The following is a 17,982-nucleotide window of genomic DNA, read 5'->3' on the forward strand; positions in this document are numbered from 1 at the left end:
GATACGGGGCGAGGTCTTAGGGCTGCCCCAGTTCCTCATGTTGTTCTAAGGCCCCCAAGATCTCGTTCCCTGGACTGGAGCGCCCTGGCCCCTCAGCCCATAAGGAGCACTGACACGGTGCCAGTGCGATGCGGAGGAGGGGTGGGTTCCTGCTGGGCAGAGGGTGGAGACACCCCAGGTCTGTCCCAGCTCTCCACCCCTGCAGGGCTGGAGGCAAAGGCAGCACAGCACCTCCCCTCAAGACAGACCTGACCCAGCAAGGTCTCAGCCTGGCTGGCTGGGGCCCCACCCCACTGAACCTGCCGTGAGCTGGGGTTCCCCTGTCTGTGAACCCGATGGTAAGACACCGGTCCCCCCCACCCTTCCTGGGTGATGTGAAGATTCCAGGTGTCTCTGGACTCCAGGAAGGAGTTGCTCTGTGCAGGCTGGCACCCTGGGCAGGCTTCCTAGACGAGGCACTGGGATTTGGGTTGGATCTTGCAACGTGCATTCAATGTGAGAATGATGCTGTTCTCCAAAATGTCCTCCCGACCCTGTTTTCTTTCTTAAATGCAACTTGACACTTGACTGTCAAGACTTAGCTTGGTGTCACCTCCTCCAGGAGGGTCCCCCTGACTACAATCCCCCTTCTTTACCCAGAAGCCACCATTGCCCGCTCATGTGTCAGCCTCCCTGGTTGAGACTGAGTTCTTGAGGGTGGGGCCTGGCCAACTTGGGAGCTGGGTTGTATCTGCTAACCTTGCCATCTCCTCTAGCTGGGTGCAGAGCTCCAGGGAAGCCACTGGGCCATTCCTAAGGAAGTCTGGGTAGAGATCCAACTCCAAGGGGGCCGGGAACACCCAGAGCCCTGCCCCTCCCCACCCACCTTCAGCCCTGTCCCTCCCCACCAACCTTCAGATCGTAGATGATGATGTCACCGAGCACCAGGTACACCTTCACGTAGTAGAGGGTCTCCTAGTTGAACTCCAGCGGCGAGTTGCAGAGCTACAGGGCCTTGAGGTAGAAGTGCTCCGCCAGCTTGCTATGGCCTAGCCGGTGGTGCAGGGCGGCCAGCCGGTAGTAGGCCACGCGCTCGTTCAGCCGGTCCCCTGGGGTGTAGGCCAAAGCTGCAGGTGTGAGGACGTGGCTCCCTGGGGCAGTCAGGCACAGGCCCCTCAGGAGCAGGTATAAAGACCCTGGGCAGCACCTGGCTTGCTTCCAGGCACCTGCGGTCACCTGGGCAGCTCTGGCCAGTCCCTTCCGTGTTCCCAGACTCACTTTCCCATCTGTAAAGCAGAACTAATAAGGCCTGCCCCTGTCTACTGTGAGGCTTTGGCAAAGTCAGGCTTGGATGGCCCAGCTCTGTGCCTACACATAGCCACCTGCCTTTGCTCACTGGTTTTAACCAGGGGAGCCCAAAAGCCATGCAGTCCAGGTGCTCCTGGGCACCCCGGCTCCATGCAACCCACAGACGTGACATCTGACTCCTCCTGGGTGTGTCACGATCAGAGCCCCTTACCTTGGGGAGTCACTGTGTGCCTGAGCTCCAGGTCCCCCCACAGTTGCGCAAACTCAGCTAGGCTGTCCCTGATGTCCTCCCCTTTGCAGGGTGAGTGCCGTGGAGCCTGCATTCAATGCATGCCCACACAGCTGCACACCTACTCTGTACTGGGCCCCAGGGCACAAGGCGCTGGTGCATGCGGCCTGCCCAGGGTTCCCTGTCTCTGGAGGAGGAGAGACGACCTGGCACAGCACCAGGGGATGCCCGGCCTTAAGGGGCAGGCTGCTGGAAGGGGAACTGGGATTTCATCAGCCAGAGAGTTGTGTGGTTGATGAGGGTGGAAAGGGCACAAGACAAAGGGAATGTGCCACTCAGCCTGGTACATACAGGGACCGAGATGCCTGGCATGACTGGAAGGCAGAGGGCACATTGGGCGGCCCTTGTGGTCAGCAGCGGGAAGAGATAGAGGAAGCAGAGCTCAGCCAGGCAGGGAGCGCTGCGCTACGTGAGAGACCTCGGGCTGTGCCCACGGCCAGAAGGGGAAGCCAGCTGGGCAGATCTGCCTGCCTGGACAGGAGACCGGGAAAATCCAGCAGCTGTTTCAGCTCCTGCGCTGTAGACCTGGAGGCTCGGCTCTGGCAAAGTGTGGGTCCTGGCAGGGCGGGGGCTCAGGGGACTTACCCAGAGTGATGCTGACAGATAGGGCCATGTGGGCAAATTCCAAGCCCTCCTGGGGCTCCTCCAGCATGGCCAGCAGTGCCACCAGCTTGTTGCACAGCTGCAGCTCCCCTTGCAGTTGCCCGTAGTCACTGCCAGGGGCAGGGCCCGGTCCTACGACACAGGCAGGTGGGGTCAGGCTTCCCGCAGCACCCACCTTGCCCAGCGCCCTCCTCAGAGCTCAAACATGTGCTTGGAGCTTCCCATGCCCCAGTTACCCCTGCACCTCCACAGAGCTCTGTGCTCTGGGATAACGCACGGTTCAGACACCCAAGTTGGGGGCGGAAGAGTCATCTGAGGCCCATCCAGCTACACCTGGCAGCCTCAGACCAGCCTCTCCTACCAGGGCACCGGGGGTCTGACTGGGGGGGGCCAGCACTCTTCTCTGCTCTAAAAACACCACATTTTTCTGTGCCCAGAGCTGAGCCACACCGTGAGCTCTGAGGAAGGGAGAAGCCGTCCCCGTTTCAGGGTGCAGGCAGATCTGGTCCCTGGCCCTGGGTCTCCCACTGACATGCTGTGTGTCCTTTGACATGTCCCTGTGCCTCTCTGAGCCTCAGCTTCCTCATCTGGAAGATGGGGACAGGACTTCCCGCTCATGGTTGCTTGAGACCATCAGGTGCAAAGAGTAGAGCCACTGTCATGTCCAGACCCGAGCGTTTGTCCCGGGCAGGGGCACGGTCAATATCATTCCCGGTGAGACCACTGGGAAACTAAGCATGTGCATGGGTGGCCCTGCCTCCAGGTGGGAGGCCTCTGCCCTGTCACACCTGTCCCTCAGCCCTCCAGGTGCCCCCCCTGAGGCCCACCCACATCAGCCCACAGGCCAGCTCACCTGGTAGAAGGACACGGATTTCTCCCGCTCCCAGGCCCCATTGAAGAAGATGTCTCCAGCTGCCTCAAACGGCTCCACCCCAGGTTGGAGTCGCCTGTGTACAGGACCACATTCTGTGCCACCTGAAAGGAGGCAGAATTCCCTCAAGACCCACACCTGGCAAGGTGGCCACACGCACCTTCACCAGCCTCCTTCCTCTCCCACACTGCAGGTACACCTGAGCATTTATCAGACCTGTGCCTTAGGGCTGCCCCACCACTGGCATGACGACAATGAACTGATGCACCCGAGTGCCAGGAGGTGACTAAGCAGCTGCAGCCCAGGAGCCCGACACCTGTGAATCCTACCACCAGGGCTAGCCCTAGCCCACCCCCCCCCTGCACTCAAAAAGCCTCCGTGGCCCCCAGATTGCTGGGAACCCAGCCCCTAGTTCCTTTCTGCGTTGCCACATCCCTGCCGCAGCTCAGGGCCACACATCAACAGTGTTTGTGGGTGGGCCTGGTCCCCTCTTGACCATGAGCTCTTGATCCTTCTCCTCAGCTCAAGGAGGTATACAGCAGGTGCTCAATAATGAAAGCTTCACCAGGCTCGTGGACTTCACAATTTGTTCCAGATCACTCTGTTTGGGAAAGCCTCTGAAAACAGCCGCTATGATAGATTCATTTTGTAAGGAGATGTACCACATGTCTCTTGGAGCAAGTTCTTCTGTGTGTTAACTGAGTGGTCCCATTATTTGAGCATGTGCTGTATACCAGCAGGTGCTAGGCACTGTGAGGGGCCACTCCTCTGCCCTCAGGAAGAAGATGCTGGCCACTGGGGGAGGATGTGAGGGAACCAGTTGGAGGGAGGGAAAAGGCACACAACAGGTGCTCAGCAGTGGCTTAGGAATGAGTAGATGTATAGACACATGGCTGGATGGATGGGTGTGTGGATAGATGAATGCTTGGATAGATGGATGCATGGACGGATGGGTGGGTGCATGGTTGGAATGATGTGTGTATGTCTGTATGTATGGGTGAGTAGATTATGGATGGGTGGAGGGTAGATGTATGTACATATGGATGGAGAGATGGTGGATAGATGAATGTATGGATAAACAAATGGACAGATGAATGGAGGGATGGATTAATAGATTGGTGGGTGGATGGATGAATGATGCATGGATGGAAGAATAGGTGAGTGGATGGATGGGTGAAAGGATGGATGATGGAAGCATGGATGGATTCCGGAATGGATGTATGAATACATGGGTGGATGGATGATAGATGGAAGGATGAACAGGTGAATGGATGGATGATGGAAGAATGGTTGGATGAATGGAAGGACAGACGAACAGGTGGATGGATGGTGGCTGGATGGATGATGAATGGACGGATGGATGGATGAATGGAAAGATGAACAGGTGGATGGATGGATGATGGATGAATGGAAGGATGAGCAGGCGAGTGGAAGAATGATGGAAGGATGGATGGAAGGATAGATGAACAGGTGAATGGATGGATGGACAGGTGAATGGATGAATGATAAAAGGATGAATGATGAATGGATGGATGGGCAGGTGAATGGATGGATCACGGATGGATGGAAGATGGTTGGATGGATAGAGGGATGAACAGCTGAATGGCTGGATAATGGAAAGATGGATGGATGGATGAAGAGATGAACAGATGAAGGATGGATGGATAGAAGGATAGATGATGGAAACATGGATGGATGGATGGACAGGTGAATGGATGGATGGACGGAGGGATGGATGATGGGTGGATGGATGGGTGGGTGGAAAGACGAACAGGTGAATGGATGGATGATGGAAGGATGGATGGAAGGACCCATAGGTGTATGTGAAGATGATGGAAGAATGGATGGATGATGGATGGATGGAAGCATGACAAGGTAAACAGATGATGGAAGGATGAATGGATGGATAGACGGGTGAATAGATGGATGATAAAAGAATGGATGAATGATGGACGGATGAATGGACAGATGGATGGATGATGGATGGAAGCATGAACAGGTAAAGAGATGTTGGAAGGATGAATGTATGGATGGATGGACAGAGAGTGAACAGCACAGAGGCCCTCCTGCCTCCCTTGCCACTCACCTGGATGTACAGGTCCACCAGCTTGCTCTGCCACAGGATGTAGTAGATCTTCTCTGCTTGCAGCCAGGCATGCGCCTCCTCTTTCTTCTGGAGGTGAATGAGAATCCCCAGACTTTGTTTGGTGTAGTCCAGAGTGGATCTGTAGGTCCTGGAATCAGACACAGGTGTCAGAACAAGGGCTCTCATCCTCCTGGAACCAGTCTGCCTCCTCCCGTGGGTCTGGTGACAGATGAATCTGGAATGTGGGGACTGGGAATGGCCCTCTTGTGTGTGCAGTGTTCTGCCCTTCCCAGGCTGCTGGGAGGGCCAGGTTGAACACACATGGCATGGAAAAGATGAAGGACATCCTTCTGAGGGAATCGAGCATCATGCTGCCCTGTGGCAGGAGGAGTGTGCTAGTCCATCTCCCCTGCCTCCCAGACATGGCCTGAGTCTTCTCCAGACGCACCAGGAGCCGTTAGTGTTCAGAGGCTATCTAGGTCGATGGTTCTCAAGGTGTGCAGGCATCACAGTCACTCGGAGGCCTGTCTGTATAACTTGCTGGCCCTGCCCCCAGAGCTTCCGGCTCCACAGACCTGGGGCAGGACCTAGAACTCCCACTTGCCACAAGCTCCTAGGTGACATAGATGCTGCTCTGCTGGCACAGGGACTACACTTTGAGAAACATGGCTCCAGCACACTGGCCCATTTTCCTTCTGTGAACCTGAGGCCAAGACTGGAGCCAGTCTCCCAGGTTGCCATGGAGTCTGGCTCCTTCCCTGCTGTCTTGGTAAGTCTGACACTCGAGGGGGTATGACTGCAGCAATGTCACTGGGAGCTGTGCGTGGTGTGGTTAGGGCCATGGTTACCCCACCAGGTCAGAATGCTCGGGGGAAGCCGAGTGGGCCACCTATGGGACGTGAGACCTTGAGCCCCTGTGCCCCAGGGAAGCAGATGACACAACTGGCTCTGTCTTCTGTGGGAGAGAAGCCACAGGTGGCTGCTGTGGTCACATTTAAGGGGACAGATGAAGGCCAGGAGTGAAGACTCGGGGCAGGCAGAGGTCAGATGACAAAAGCCACCATAGTATGAAGAATAGCCCAGAGTGCACGTACTGCCTCTGCTGGGGTTGAGATGACCTTTGACCCAACAATGGAGGCTCAAGCTGGGACTCACGAGCCAGCAGCAGCCTTGGGATGACCCCAGGCCCACCAGTTCAAGCATCTGATGCCAAGGAACCAAATGATCAAAAGGGAAGGGGCCGATGGGGCCCTGGGCCAGCTTCCCTGTGCCCTCCTCCCTGTCCTGCACCCCCCAGCCCCCTTTCCCTGCTCCCCACTCCCACCACTGCAAAGCCAGCCCTCAACGCTCGGTGCCCAGGGACAGGTAGAGCTGACTGATGGTCTCCAGGAACTGCCCCCCAGCACTTTGTCGGTCACCTTGCGGGCCAGTGAGAGCTGGAGCTCGTGGTAGAGGACACACTGGGCCTTGCTGGGCATGACGACGCTGTAGAAGTAGCACAGCCGCTGGACGGCCCGCAGCTGGCCTGGGCAGAAGACAAAATGGAAGATGTCAGCCTCCCAGCATCAAAGCGAGGCTGGCTGGGCTCAGAGGCCCCTGCTCTGTGCTTGTCTCTTTCACACCTCTGTGAACCTGGGCCCCATAGGCCGGGAGCCTGAGCGCAGACAGGCCATGTACCTGTGCCAGGGCAGACGCCGAGCACACTGTGACATGGGCACAGCTTGGTGCAGATGCTCATGGTAGAGGCTGGCCTTCTTTACAACTCCTAGGGCCAAGGTCCTGGCCAGGCTTGGTCCCTGTACCAGGCCATCTATTTCTGCTTCACAAAGTCCCTCTGGCAAGGACCAGGGCCACCTTCAGCCTGAGTTGATGAGGCCAGGGGCACAAGTAGCCCCTGTCGCAGATGGAACCCTGAGAGAGCAAAGCCAAGTGTCATGTCTGCCACACTCAGCATCATGTTCGGGGAATGGGGTTCAAAGCCAGCCCCTGGCATTCCTACACATGCTTCTCTCATGCAACCAGGCTCCAAACACACAGGCTCACTGGCCTCTCCCAAAGCCAGAAGCGGTCTCAGCTTCCTCTACTGAGTCTGGCAAGAGAGAAAAGAGAAGCAATGAACACCCCCAGCCAGCACCTCTGGTCCTATGTCAGGTTGAGCTGGGTGTCGGTGTTGCAGGGTGAGAGCATTGCAGGGTGCAGGAGTTGAAAGTCATATCATCCTCTTCCCTCCTGGATCATGAGAACAACATCACTGGGGGGTGTACACTTTCTGCGATATTGGGAGTAACATCGTCTTCTGTGCCTTGGAATATTAAGGACAATATCATGGGGGGAGCATGTACATCTTCTGCAATATTGGAATAATATTATCCCCTCTCCCCCTGCATACTAGGAAAGATATCACAGAGTGGGTGTTCACCTCCTGCGATATGGGGATTAATACCATCTTCTCCCCTTCCGGATATCAGGAAGAGTATCACACGGCGGTGTACAGTGTCTGTGATACTGGGAGTCATATCAACCTCTCAGCCTTGGAATATTAAGAAGAATATCACAGGGTGCATGTTCACCCCCTGCCATATTGGGAGTAATATCAGCCTCTCCTCTCCATGGATATTAGGAACAATATCCCAGGCTAGGTGGACGCCTCCTGCTCTACGGGGAGTCATATCATCCTCTCCCTTCCAGGATATAAGAACAATATCACAGGGCGGGTGAACACAGCCTGCGATACTGGAATTATTATCATCCGCTCCCCCTCCGGATACTAGGAACCATATCACAGAAGAGCTGTATCCACCCTGCGATATTGGGAGTAATAGCATAGGCTTCTTCCGTTAATATTAGGAACAATATCACCAGGTGGCTGTCCGTTCATTGCTATGTTGGGAGTCATGTCATCCTCTACCCCTCTGGATATTAGGATCAGTGTTACAGGGTGAGTGTACACCTACTGCAGTATTAAAACTAAAATCATGCTCTCTGTCCCTGGATATTAGGAATGACAACACAGGTAGGTGTACACCCTCTGCGGTATTAGGAGTAATACGATTAATTAGTAAACATCAATGATCGATTTTAATAATTATCAGGCTGGTCTCCAACTCTTGACCTCAGGTGATCTGCCCGCCTCAGCCTCCCAAAGTGCTTGAATTACAGGCTTGAGCCACAACGCCCAGCCAACACTTCTTGACATCTCTTTTTAGACCTCAAATTTAGCATGCCCAAAACACACTTTCGATAATCCCTGCTACAACTCACTCCTCCCACTGTCTTCCCGATCCCAATAACAGCATCTCTCGTCTTCCAGTTACTCAGGCCAAAATCCTTGACATCATCCTTAAAAGTTCTTTTTCTCTCTCTTGTCATCCAACCCATTTAAACTCTCCTTTCAAAATATATGCCAGACCTAACCACTTCTCACCTTCCTCATCATTTCCAACCAGGTCCAGCCCTCATCATAGCACTCTGGGTTACTGCAAAAGCCTCCCAATCGCCAGGCACAGTGGCTCATGCCTGTAATCCCAAGCACTTTGGTAGGCCAAGGCAGGTGGATCATCAGACGTCAGGAGTTCAAGACCAGCCTGGCCAACGTGGTGAAACCCTTCTACTAAAAATACAAAAAATTAGCTGAGCATGGTGGTGGGTGCCTGTAATCCCAGCTATTTGGGAGGCTGAAGCAGGAGAATCACTTGAACTCAGAAGGCAGAGGTTAGAGTGAGCTGAGATCGTGCCGTTGCACTGCAGCCTGGGTGACAAGAGCGAAACTCCATCTCAGAAGGTTAAAAAAAAAGAGCCTCCAAACCCACCTCTCTCCTTCCATCTTTCACCCTGCCCTGCATTCTACCTTCCACTCTCAAACATTTCAAAAAAAAAAAAAAAATATTATATCCACAGAGAGAGAAAGAGAAAGTACAAATGGGGTGAAATGTTTGGGGAACCTGAGGGAAGACCATACAGGACTTCTCTGTACTATTTTTGCAACTTTTCAATAAGTCTGGATTATTTCAAATTCAAGAGTTAAACAAAGGAAAAAACAAAACGAAACGCTATCTCCCTTTGTGAATCCATCCTGTCTTTCCCCTGGCAACTTAAGGACACTCTTAACTAACAACATCTATTTTTTCATAAACACTAAAAGAACTCTTGCCTAGTTTTGACTTTCTGTGCTTGGCAGTAGAAGTGTGTGTGTGTGTATATATAGAGAGGGAGAAATATATATGTGTGTATATATATAAATATATATTGTATATTTACAATGGTAATGTGTATATATATATATAAATATATGTGTGTGTGTAGATATATGTAATACATACCCCATAGCCTGTCCTTAACCAGTTCTAAACTTAGTCGGAAAAACACATACCTAAGCAGAGAATTTCAAAATAATATGATGAATATTTTGATAGAGGGATGTGTTGCTATGGAACACGCTGCTAAGACACAAAACCTCCTAGATAGGGCAATAAATGAACGAAGTTTTGCACCTATAGGCACCCCCTCTGATATCCCCTCAAACGTTTATAGTTATATGAATTTTCCTCCCCCAGGACCCCCGTTTCATAAGGGTTAGTCCTAGAGCCTAGCAAGTTCCTACTACAGCTGGCACACATATGCCATTCCAGAAAGTGTGACTGAGTGAATGACGAGTTAAGAACGATTTGTCAGCCAGTGCTCAGTAACACAATATGCACTGGTATGCAAATTATATTTTTGTTGAAAGCAAGGGCAGGATCACAAATTATCTTTCCGGAGAAAGCAAACCTCAAAAGCTTCTTTACCCTACTAAAGCACATTATAAGAAGCTCCCCTTATATAACAGAAAACCTCCTCATTCATTATCAATGGCATGTAAACCTAATAAGCCTTCACCTCTGATGACATCTCTTCCATCCCCAGGGCTAGATAAAGGAGGTTTCGGAAACCCTGGTAGTTGTGAAGGTGGCTCCCAGCTCCGACAGTCTTGAACCCTGCGGGCGTGGAGGTCACACAGCAGAAGAACAACCGAGGGAAGCATCATCAGGCTTCCAATATGTTTGAACCAGAGATGGCAAATAGGCTGCAGCCAACTGAAAACACCAGAGATTCATGGTGGCCACCTGAGAGGTTGTGCTCTTAAAAAACAAAAATTAAAATTAAAATTAAAAAATTAAAAAATGAAGGGGTTAATCCATCAGGTCTGACTGAGACATGTATCAGTGACTAACACTCCATATGGCAAAAGTACTCCGGTGCGCTTTGGGTCCTCACAGCTTCAGCAGTATTCAAAGGCGTGTGCTTCCCTAAGACTAAGCCACGGGAATAGCCCCAGCAACACTGCCAGGAGAAACGTCTAACATGGATTCGGCTAGAAATACAGTTGTCTTTAACAAATTAACACTGAATAAATCCTGACTTATTAGAGCCTGCGAGAATGACATTCTCAATGATAACGGTTATCACTACAATCTCCAAACATCTGCGATCCTGCAAGGAGGAACTGTGACAGCGCAGGCCACGTGTCCCGAATGCTTCCCAGACTGCCTGTTACAGAATAAAAGAAATGAAACCCCCCAAGAATGTTTTCACTCACATTTAGCCAGTTGTTCCTTTGTGTGCATCTCTGGGCTAAAATGGCCATTCTTCCCCACAGCCTGAAGTCATATGCTCAAATAAATGGGACTCACATGAAGCCAGAAACGTGCAGATGCGAGGAAACCAACACAACCGAAATGGGCTGGAGAGTGTGGCCAGGAGGATGGTACTTCCCAGGAAGCAATTACTTTATCTCTGCCCATGAAGCAGGCAGCTGTCACTGTGCCCCAGGCCCACGCCAGCCACTCGAAGTAGGTTCTAACCAAACTACCTCCAACAATCAACATAAATACACCACACAATTGGCTTCTGAAAGGACACCTTGCAACCAACAAGAAACTGTTAGCACAACTTTGAAAAACTGTGCAACTGAAAACCTTGGAAAGGGATAAACACTGCCACATTTTGACTCAAATACTGTTACATGGTAGCACCGCAATAATTCATGGAAACAAAAGAATGAATGAGGAATATGTTTATATAGGAATCAGAGGAAGCATGACTAATCATTTAAAGAAATAGGTCAAGAAACTGTTAGGTTCAAATGCTAACGTGAGATACTGTCAGGGCCTTAGGCAAATTCACTTCTCTTGGTCCTGCTTCTAGGTTCATCAAAAACCAGCTTTGGACTAGGGAATCTGTTGCTTTCCAATGCCTTCCTTCTGTAATTTCAGCCCAGATTTTAGAACTGCTCTGCCACTTGGTATATGAAAGCACTTTCTATGTATAATAGCAAGAGTACATTTCTGTGTTGAATGCGGTTTGGGACCTACTCTATGAGGCAGAATATCACCATGTAGCTTTAAGCATGACAGCAAGGTGCACACTAGATAAGGATAACACATAAAATGTGGCCATACACCTGTGCGTGCCTGGCAGGGAGATGGGGAAGTCTCATTTAATGAAGCCAGGGTGCCTGTTGCACCTTAGCATCCTCAGTCCACATCAAGTTCACAACGTCCTTCTGACATCAAACCACAGGTATCACATACTTTTCCACACTTTCTACCCAAGATTAAAATATGCAGAGCACCGTGATAAAGACGCCCCATCCCCAGCATGTTGGCTCTCATTCTGTAGAATTACATACTTTTCGTGCAAAATGATCACCAGGCTGCAGCGTCAAGCAAGACTGGGCTCCGTGGGGACAGCACGCCCTGCAGCAGCCACCACTCCTGTTGCCACAGTCTGATGCAGCTGCAGAGAAGCTGTGGCTGAGGCCATTCACTTTGTGAGAGAGCCGCACAGGAGGGAAAAGGTAGGGAAGGTAGGGAAGAGGACAATGTCAAGGCTCTGAGCCCAATCCAAGCCATCCCATCCTCTGTGACTTGCACATATATGCTCAGATGGCCAGAAGTAGCTGAAGAATCACAAAAGAAGAGCAAATGTCCTGTCCCACCTTAACTGATGACATTCTACCACAAAGAAAGTGAAAATGGCCAGTCCTTGCCTTAAGCGATTATATTATCTTGTGAAATTCCTTTTCCTGGCTCATCCTGGCTCAAAAAGCTCCCCCACTGAGCTTCCTGTGACCCCCCACTCCTGCCCACCAGAGAACAACCCCCCTTTGACTGTAATTTTCCTTTACCTATCCAAATCCTATAAAATGACCCCACCCTTATCTCCCTTTGCTGACTCTCTTTTCAGACTCAGCCCGCCTGCACCCAGGTGATTAAAAAGCTTTATTGCTGACACAAAGCCTGTTTGGTGGTCTCTTCACAGGGATGCGTATGACAGGCAGGTGCAGAGCCAGGAAAGGACCTGTGATGAGAACAGAAAGGAATGCACCTCTCTGTACGCACACTCGGATTTTATGACAATGTGGGCAGGGGGCTGAACTGCATGCCTGAGAACATTCCTCCAAGTTCTTTTGCTGATTTTTCTAAATATTGGTGTAAAATCTGAACTCAGACAATTTTTTTAAAAATCGTTTCAATCAACATCTTTGTCTAGTGCTCAGCATCATGTCTACATGATCATCTAGAAAACCAACTTCGGTTCTAAGGCTCACATCCTCCTATAAAGTCCCAGGGATTTTACAAGGGAAGGCACCTCTCATTTGCATCAAGAACATACACAACTACCATTAAAGAAATGCTTAATCTGCTTACATAATTTTTTAAACACCCAGATTTGAAATACAATAGAGAAGACAACTTTTTGATAGCTCTGCTTTCCAACTGCGAACTGCGGGTGGAGAAAATAACCTACCATGATTTCTAACCAGTCAACAACCTGTCTTCCCTGGCTGCAGTAGGAGCAATCTTTCTGAACTCAGGATGAAAAAGATCCCAGCTGTTTAGGGGACAAATAGTCATCAGTTCTCAGCGGGCTTCCTGGGTCCCAAATCCCCATGTGAAATGTGACAGTAAAAAGCTATCAATGACCAAGCATCTGAACGCTTATCTCACCTCGCCATCTGCTTCTCCTCCCACGCAAATTTAAGGTTAATAAGCCTGCTATTAGAGAACAGAGTTGGTGCTGCATCTGTCTTCCTAAAATTATGGATAATTACCAGCCCATAATGGCTTCTAATCAGATTTGAGTGGTCCCTTAGACAGGAAGCTGAAGTGCCTCAGCCCTAAACTGAGAAGAAAACAGAAACTGGAGTGCTCTAGGTGTGAATTTTTCCCCCTTGTTCTAACGTTGCTGTTCCCGAATCTCCTTCTACTGTCTTGTTTATAAAGTGTATGAGAAACAGGGACATTTAAAGACATGATAGAAATGGCAACTTTTTCTAGGTACAAACTTTGTGAACATTATTTTCAGCTGCTGGGTTTTTTCTCCACAAACTGTGAGCCTGGAGTTCATTTTCTCCGTCGTGGCTACACATTCAGAGTCAGGGAAAGTGGCTTTAGCAGTAAAGAGGGGAGTGCAGTGAGAAGTGACCGGACACTAAGAAGGGCAGACAGGGACTCTACCTCGGTGGCCTGCAGCACTCCTGGGCCTCGGCCTTTACTTTTCTTTTTTTTTTCTTTTTTGAGACGGAGTCTCCCTCTGTTGCCCAGGGTGGAGTGCACTGGCCGGATCGCAGCTCACTGCAAGCTCCGCCTCCCAGGTTCACGCCATTCCCCTGGCTCAGCCTCCGGAGTAGCTGGGACTACAGGCGCCCACCACCTCGCCTGGCTAGTTTTTTGTATTTTTTAGTAGAGACAGGGTTTCACCATGTTCGCCAGGATGGTCTCAATCTCCTGACCTCGTGATCCACCCGTCTCAGCCTCCTAAAGTGCTGGGATTACAGGCTTCAGCCAGCGCGCCCGGCCTGGCCTTTACTTTTCTATCTGTACAAGGCATCTAAAGGCCCGTAATTCTAGGCCACGACAGCTCTTCATACACACATACGCAAACATCACACGCGTATGTGAAAAGCTGTGACACTTGGTTGATTTCCTGAAGAAGTTATCTTGTATCATTTCTACCCAAGTACTCCACCTCCTTCCAGACAAGTATCTGGAGGACGATGGGCTATCCAACAGCAATGTGTGTAACCTCTCCTGCTTACGATCCCTGTTCACATAGCATTTTCCAAAAGCATTTGGTGTGAAGTGACAGAAGAAAGAAGAACCAGGTTCTTTCACCCATTCATTCATTCAACATATATTGACTAACTATCTATGTGCCAGGCACTGGTGATATAACAGGGAACATATATTTTTGTACGTAGAGACAGACAACCAAAAAGTATGTTAAAGAGTGATCAATGCTGTAGAGGAAAATACAACAGGAAACAGGAAAGAAGAATACCCCTAACCAGCCTACACTGGGGTGACGCTAGCATTACAAAATGGAAACAGTGGCCGGGCGCGGTGGCTCACACCTGTACTCTCAGCTCTTTGGGAGGCTGAGGCAGGCAGATCACCTGAGTTCAGAAGTTCAAGATCAGCCTGACCAACATGGTGAAACCCTGTCTCTACTAAAAACATAAAAATTAGTTGGACGTGGTGGCACATGCCTGTAATCCCAGTTACTCAGGAAGCTGAGGCACAAGAATCACTTGAACCTGGGAGGCAGAGGTTGGAGTGAGCTGAGATCACACCACTGCACTCCAGCCTGGGTGATAGAGCAAGACTCTGTCTCCAAAAAAATAAAAATAAAAATAAAATGTAAACAGAGAATAAGATACCAAAAGAAAGAACATGAATGATTAACTGTAATAAAAGCCTTTGTAAGCTGATACTTTCCTTCCTGGATCCTTGTCCCTTACAAATGGAAAAAAAGGGCGGGTAGGCGGTAGCATCAAAATGATGTTTTAAGATGGCTTCGGGTTTCAGATGTCTGACTGCCATACTCATGTACTTCAAGGGAAAAGCTCTAGCTCTATAAGCCATCTGGGCAATGGTTTAATGTCTTTTTTTTTTTTTTTTCAGAGAGTTTTTAAAATACAGGAAAACGTGTGTGTTTATTTGGCTGCTCTGTGCCTGCACACATGCAAACTGTGCTAACAGGTTTTTCCAAGTTTTGCTGAATTTGCCAGCTTGCCATAAACAGGCTTCCATGTCTTAATTGTCTATAAATAGCACAAACACCCAAAAATGCAAATCAAGACAAGCTGTCCCTTCGACTGCTGCTGCCATGATGACAGCGAGTGACAATTGGCCCAATCAATACGCGGAGACTCAAGCTATCCGGCAGAGAGCACAGGGTCGACTGCTTTTCCCATAGCATTTAAAGAAACAAGCGGAAACGGCTGTCCACACAGGACAGACACGTCCTTTGTTCTTTGAATAAATACTGTCAATGCCAGAAATACTTTCTCCATCACACTATCTATATGGAATTCAAGTTCCTCCCAATACCATGAGTAACACCAGTGATAGAGTATGTTTAGCCATAATTACCCATTAGCATGTTTTTCCTCTAAAATGTTGAAATAATAACATTGAGTGCGCACTCACGATGTGCCAGGCTCTGAGTTTGATCTCGTTTAGTTCTCGTTCAAATCCTGTAAGATCAGTACCATATTCTCTCATTTTTCATAGATGAGGAAACTAAGGCAGAGAAAGGCTAAGTAAGTTGTCCATGGTCACGGGTTATTTAGGAACTTTTCTCCAAACTTTCAAAAGTTAACTACTGCCACTATTACAAATGGGTTTTTGTTTGTTTGTTTTTGTTTTTTTTGAGACAAGGTCTTGCTCTGACCAGGCTGGAGTGCAGTGGCGTGATGATGGTTCACTGCAGCCTCGACTTCCGGGGCTCAAGTGATTCTCGCACCTCAGCCTCTCCAGTAGCTGGGATTACAGGCATGAGCCACCACACCTGGCTAATTTTTTAATTTTTATTTTTTCTAGGGATGGGGTTTCACCATGTTGCCCAGACTGGTTCCAAACTCTGGGCTCAAGAGATCCTCCCAGGTCAGCCTCCCAAAGTCCTGGGATTACAGGTGTGAGCCACTGTGCACAGCCCTACAAATGTGACTTATACAATGTGAGAGCAGTGAGCAGGAAGAGAACAGAGACTTCAGCGAGTCTCCTGGCTGTTGCAACACCATATCCCTCCTCCACACCGTAATGTGTCTACACACACCAAGCTCCTAGACGTTGAAGGCAGGCCAGCTCAGAGACGAAACAGCAGTAAAGAAAGAGAAGATGCAGACATGCGTCTTGATTTCAGCTCGAGCGTGCCTCTCTGCCCTGCAGCTGCACAGGCAGAAACCAGGGGCCGTGAGTCTGAGGCAGTGTGTTTGGTTCCTGGCAGGTAATCTTTTGGGAGACCACCCCGTACAATTAGTGTTACCCTTCTCAAAAAGGAAGTGTGACTTTTATAGAAAAATCGATTCCACTTGGGAGAAAGGCCTAATAAAACCACAAAAGGATAATACATTCATACAACGACAAATTCAATTCATCTGTCACAAACCGAAATCCCAAAGACTCTGGGCACACAGCTGCTTTTCTGAGCTGAAATTCAACTCCAGTTGAGAAACAGGTCAACTTTTCTAAAAAGATTTCTTTTTCACAGGCCTTAAATAAAAATTCCTTTCCCTCACTTGCCATTTCCCAGATTTAATGGCTCTGCTGGCCTTCCTCTCATGTAGGCCATGAGCACTGACTGCACGTCTGCTATGGCCGGGACTCCAAGGGAGGCACCCTAGGGAACACAGATGACCGCAGCACAGCGACACCCTCAAGGAGCACACACGGGGAAGGCAAGATGATACAATCGCAGCCTTCACACAGAAAAGAACTTGGCATCCATACCCCGTCCCATTTCTAGAAAACAACGATGCTGAGTCAGTAACATTTACGGAACGGCCTGCAGTGTGGAGGCAGGCACGAGGGGGCTCCATGCGGGGAAGAGCACCTTCAGAAGGGGCATGCAAACAACGTGGAGGCAGGAGACGCCCCCACACACAAGGGCCAGCCTGGGGGCCTGCAGAAATGCCCATGCATCTGGGAGGAGGGAGAGAGGACAAGATACTTAAATGCTCCAAAATGAATAGAAGCCTCCCAAGAACCTCCCCCGAAATGGGGCAGGGATTTACAAAAGACCAAACCGAGCATGCGCAGTTACCTGAGCATAGCGCCATCAGAGTGAGCTATTCGAGGAAGAAACAGGGTCCCTAGAAGCCTGAGCCTCTACTCCCAGCTCTGCAACTCATTCACCCCATGACCTTGGTGAAGGCTCTTAGCTTCTGTGAGCCACAAGAGAATCACGGGAAAACAGAAGATATGAAAACTGCTCTGCCTTTTTCACAGAACTGCTGAGGGAATAAAAACAGATAATGGATTTTAAAATTCTCTGTGAATTATGAAACAAAATACAAACGTATGAAATCATCTTACCATTAATAACAGCACTGTAAAATTAAGAGCAGAGTTAAGACCACAGCATTTTCCACACCCTTACTCCCGAGAGAAATAGTGAGTCCAGCCGATGTATTTGGGCAACCCCAGTATCTAGGCTTCGAGAGCCTCAAACAGCTCATGAACTCTGACAGTATCACTCCAGCCCAGTGCTCATTAAGTTCTCCAAGACAGCCAACTGACATAAAATCCTACAGCTTTTTCAGCTGGGCTTGAAGCCCTCCAAGCTCACAGCACAGCTAAACAATGAAGAAGAGGTTTTCTGCCACTAGACTCCAAAGCTGGCTTTTGTAGATGTCCATAGAAAGAACATTCAAGGCCGGGCATGGCGGCTCACGCCTGTAATCCCAGCACTTTGGGAAGCCGAGACAGGAGGATCACCTGAGGTCAGAAGTTCAAGAACAGAGGGCCCGGCGCGGTGGCTCAAGCCTGTAATCCCAGCACTTTGGGAGGCCGAGGCGGGCGA

General features: G+C 49.8%; 1 protein-coding gene across 4 annotated transcripts; it reads right to left on the bottom strand.

Moving 5' to 3' along the window:
- Positions 1-902: 902 nt before the first annotated feature.
- On the bottom strand, positions 903-7,429 carry LOC111535008 (SH3 domain and tetratricopeptide repeat-containing protein 1-like). Of its 4 annotated transcripts, none has more exons than XM_026452233.2 (6): positions 7,271-7,429; positions 6,555-6,661; positions 5,137-5,284; positions 3,033-3,154; positions 2,162-2,311; positions 903-1,106 (listed from the first exon to the last, which is right to left on the bottom strand). In XM_026452233.2, exons 2-6 carry the CDS (start codon positions 6,612-6,614, stop codon positions 1,077-1,079), a joined length of 510 nt encoding a protein of 169 aa, XP_026308018.1. In that variant the 5' UTR covers positions 6,615-6,661; positions 7,271-7,429; the 3' UTR covers positions 903-1,076. The 4 variants fall into 4 exon arrangements, with proteins under 4 accessions (XP_026308018.1, XP_026308017.1, XP_026308019.1 ...); XM_026452232.2 differs by having other exon boundaries at positions 903-1,153; XM_026452234.2 differs by having other exon boundaries at positions 942-1,088; positions 7,271-7,428.
- Positions 7,430-17,982: the final 10,553 nt, after the last annotated feature.

Source organism: Piliocolobus tephrosceles, unplaced genomic scaffold, assembly GCF_002776525.5.
Source record: "Piliocolobus tephrosceles isolate RC106 unplaced genomic scaffold, ASM277652v3 unscaffolded_32058, whole genome shotgun sequence".
Taxonomy (NCBI): Eukaryota; Metazoa; Chordata; class Mammalia; order Primates; family Cercopithecidae; genus Piliocolobus; species Piliocolobus tephrosceles.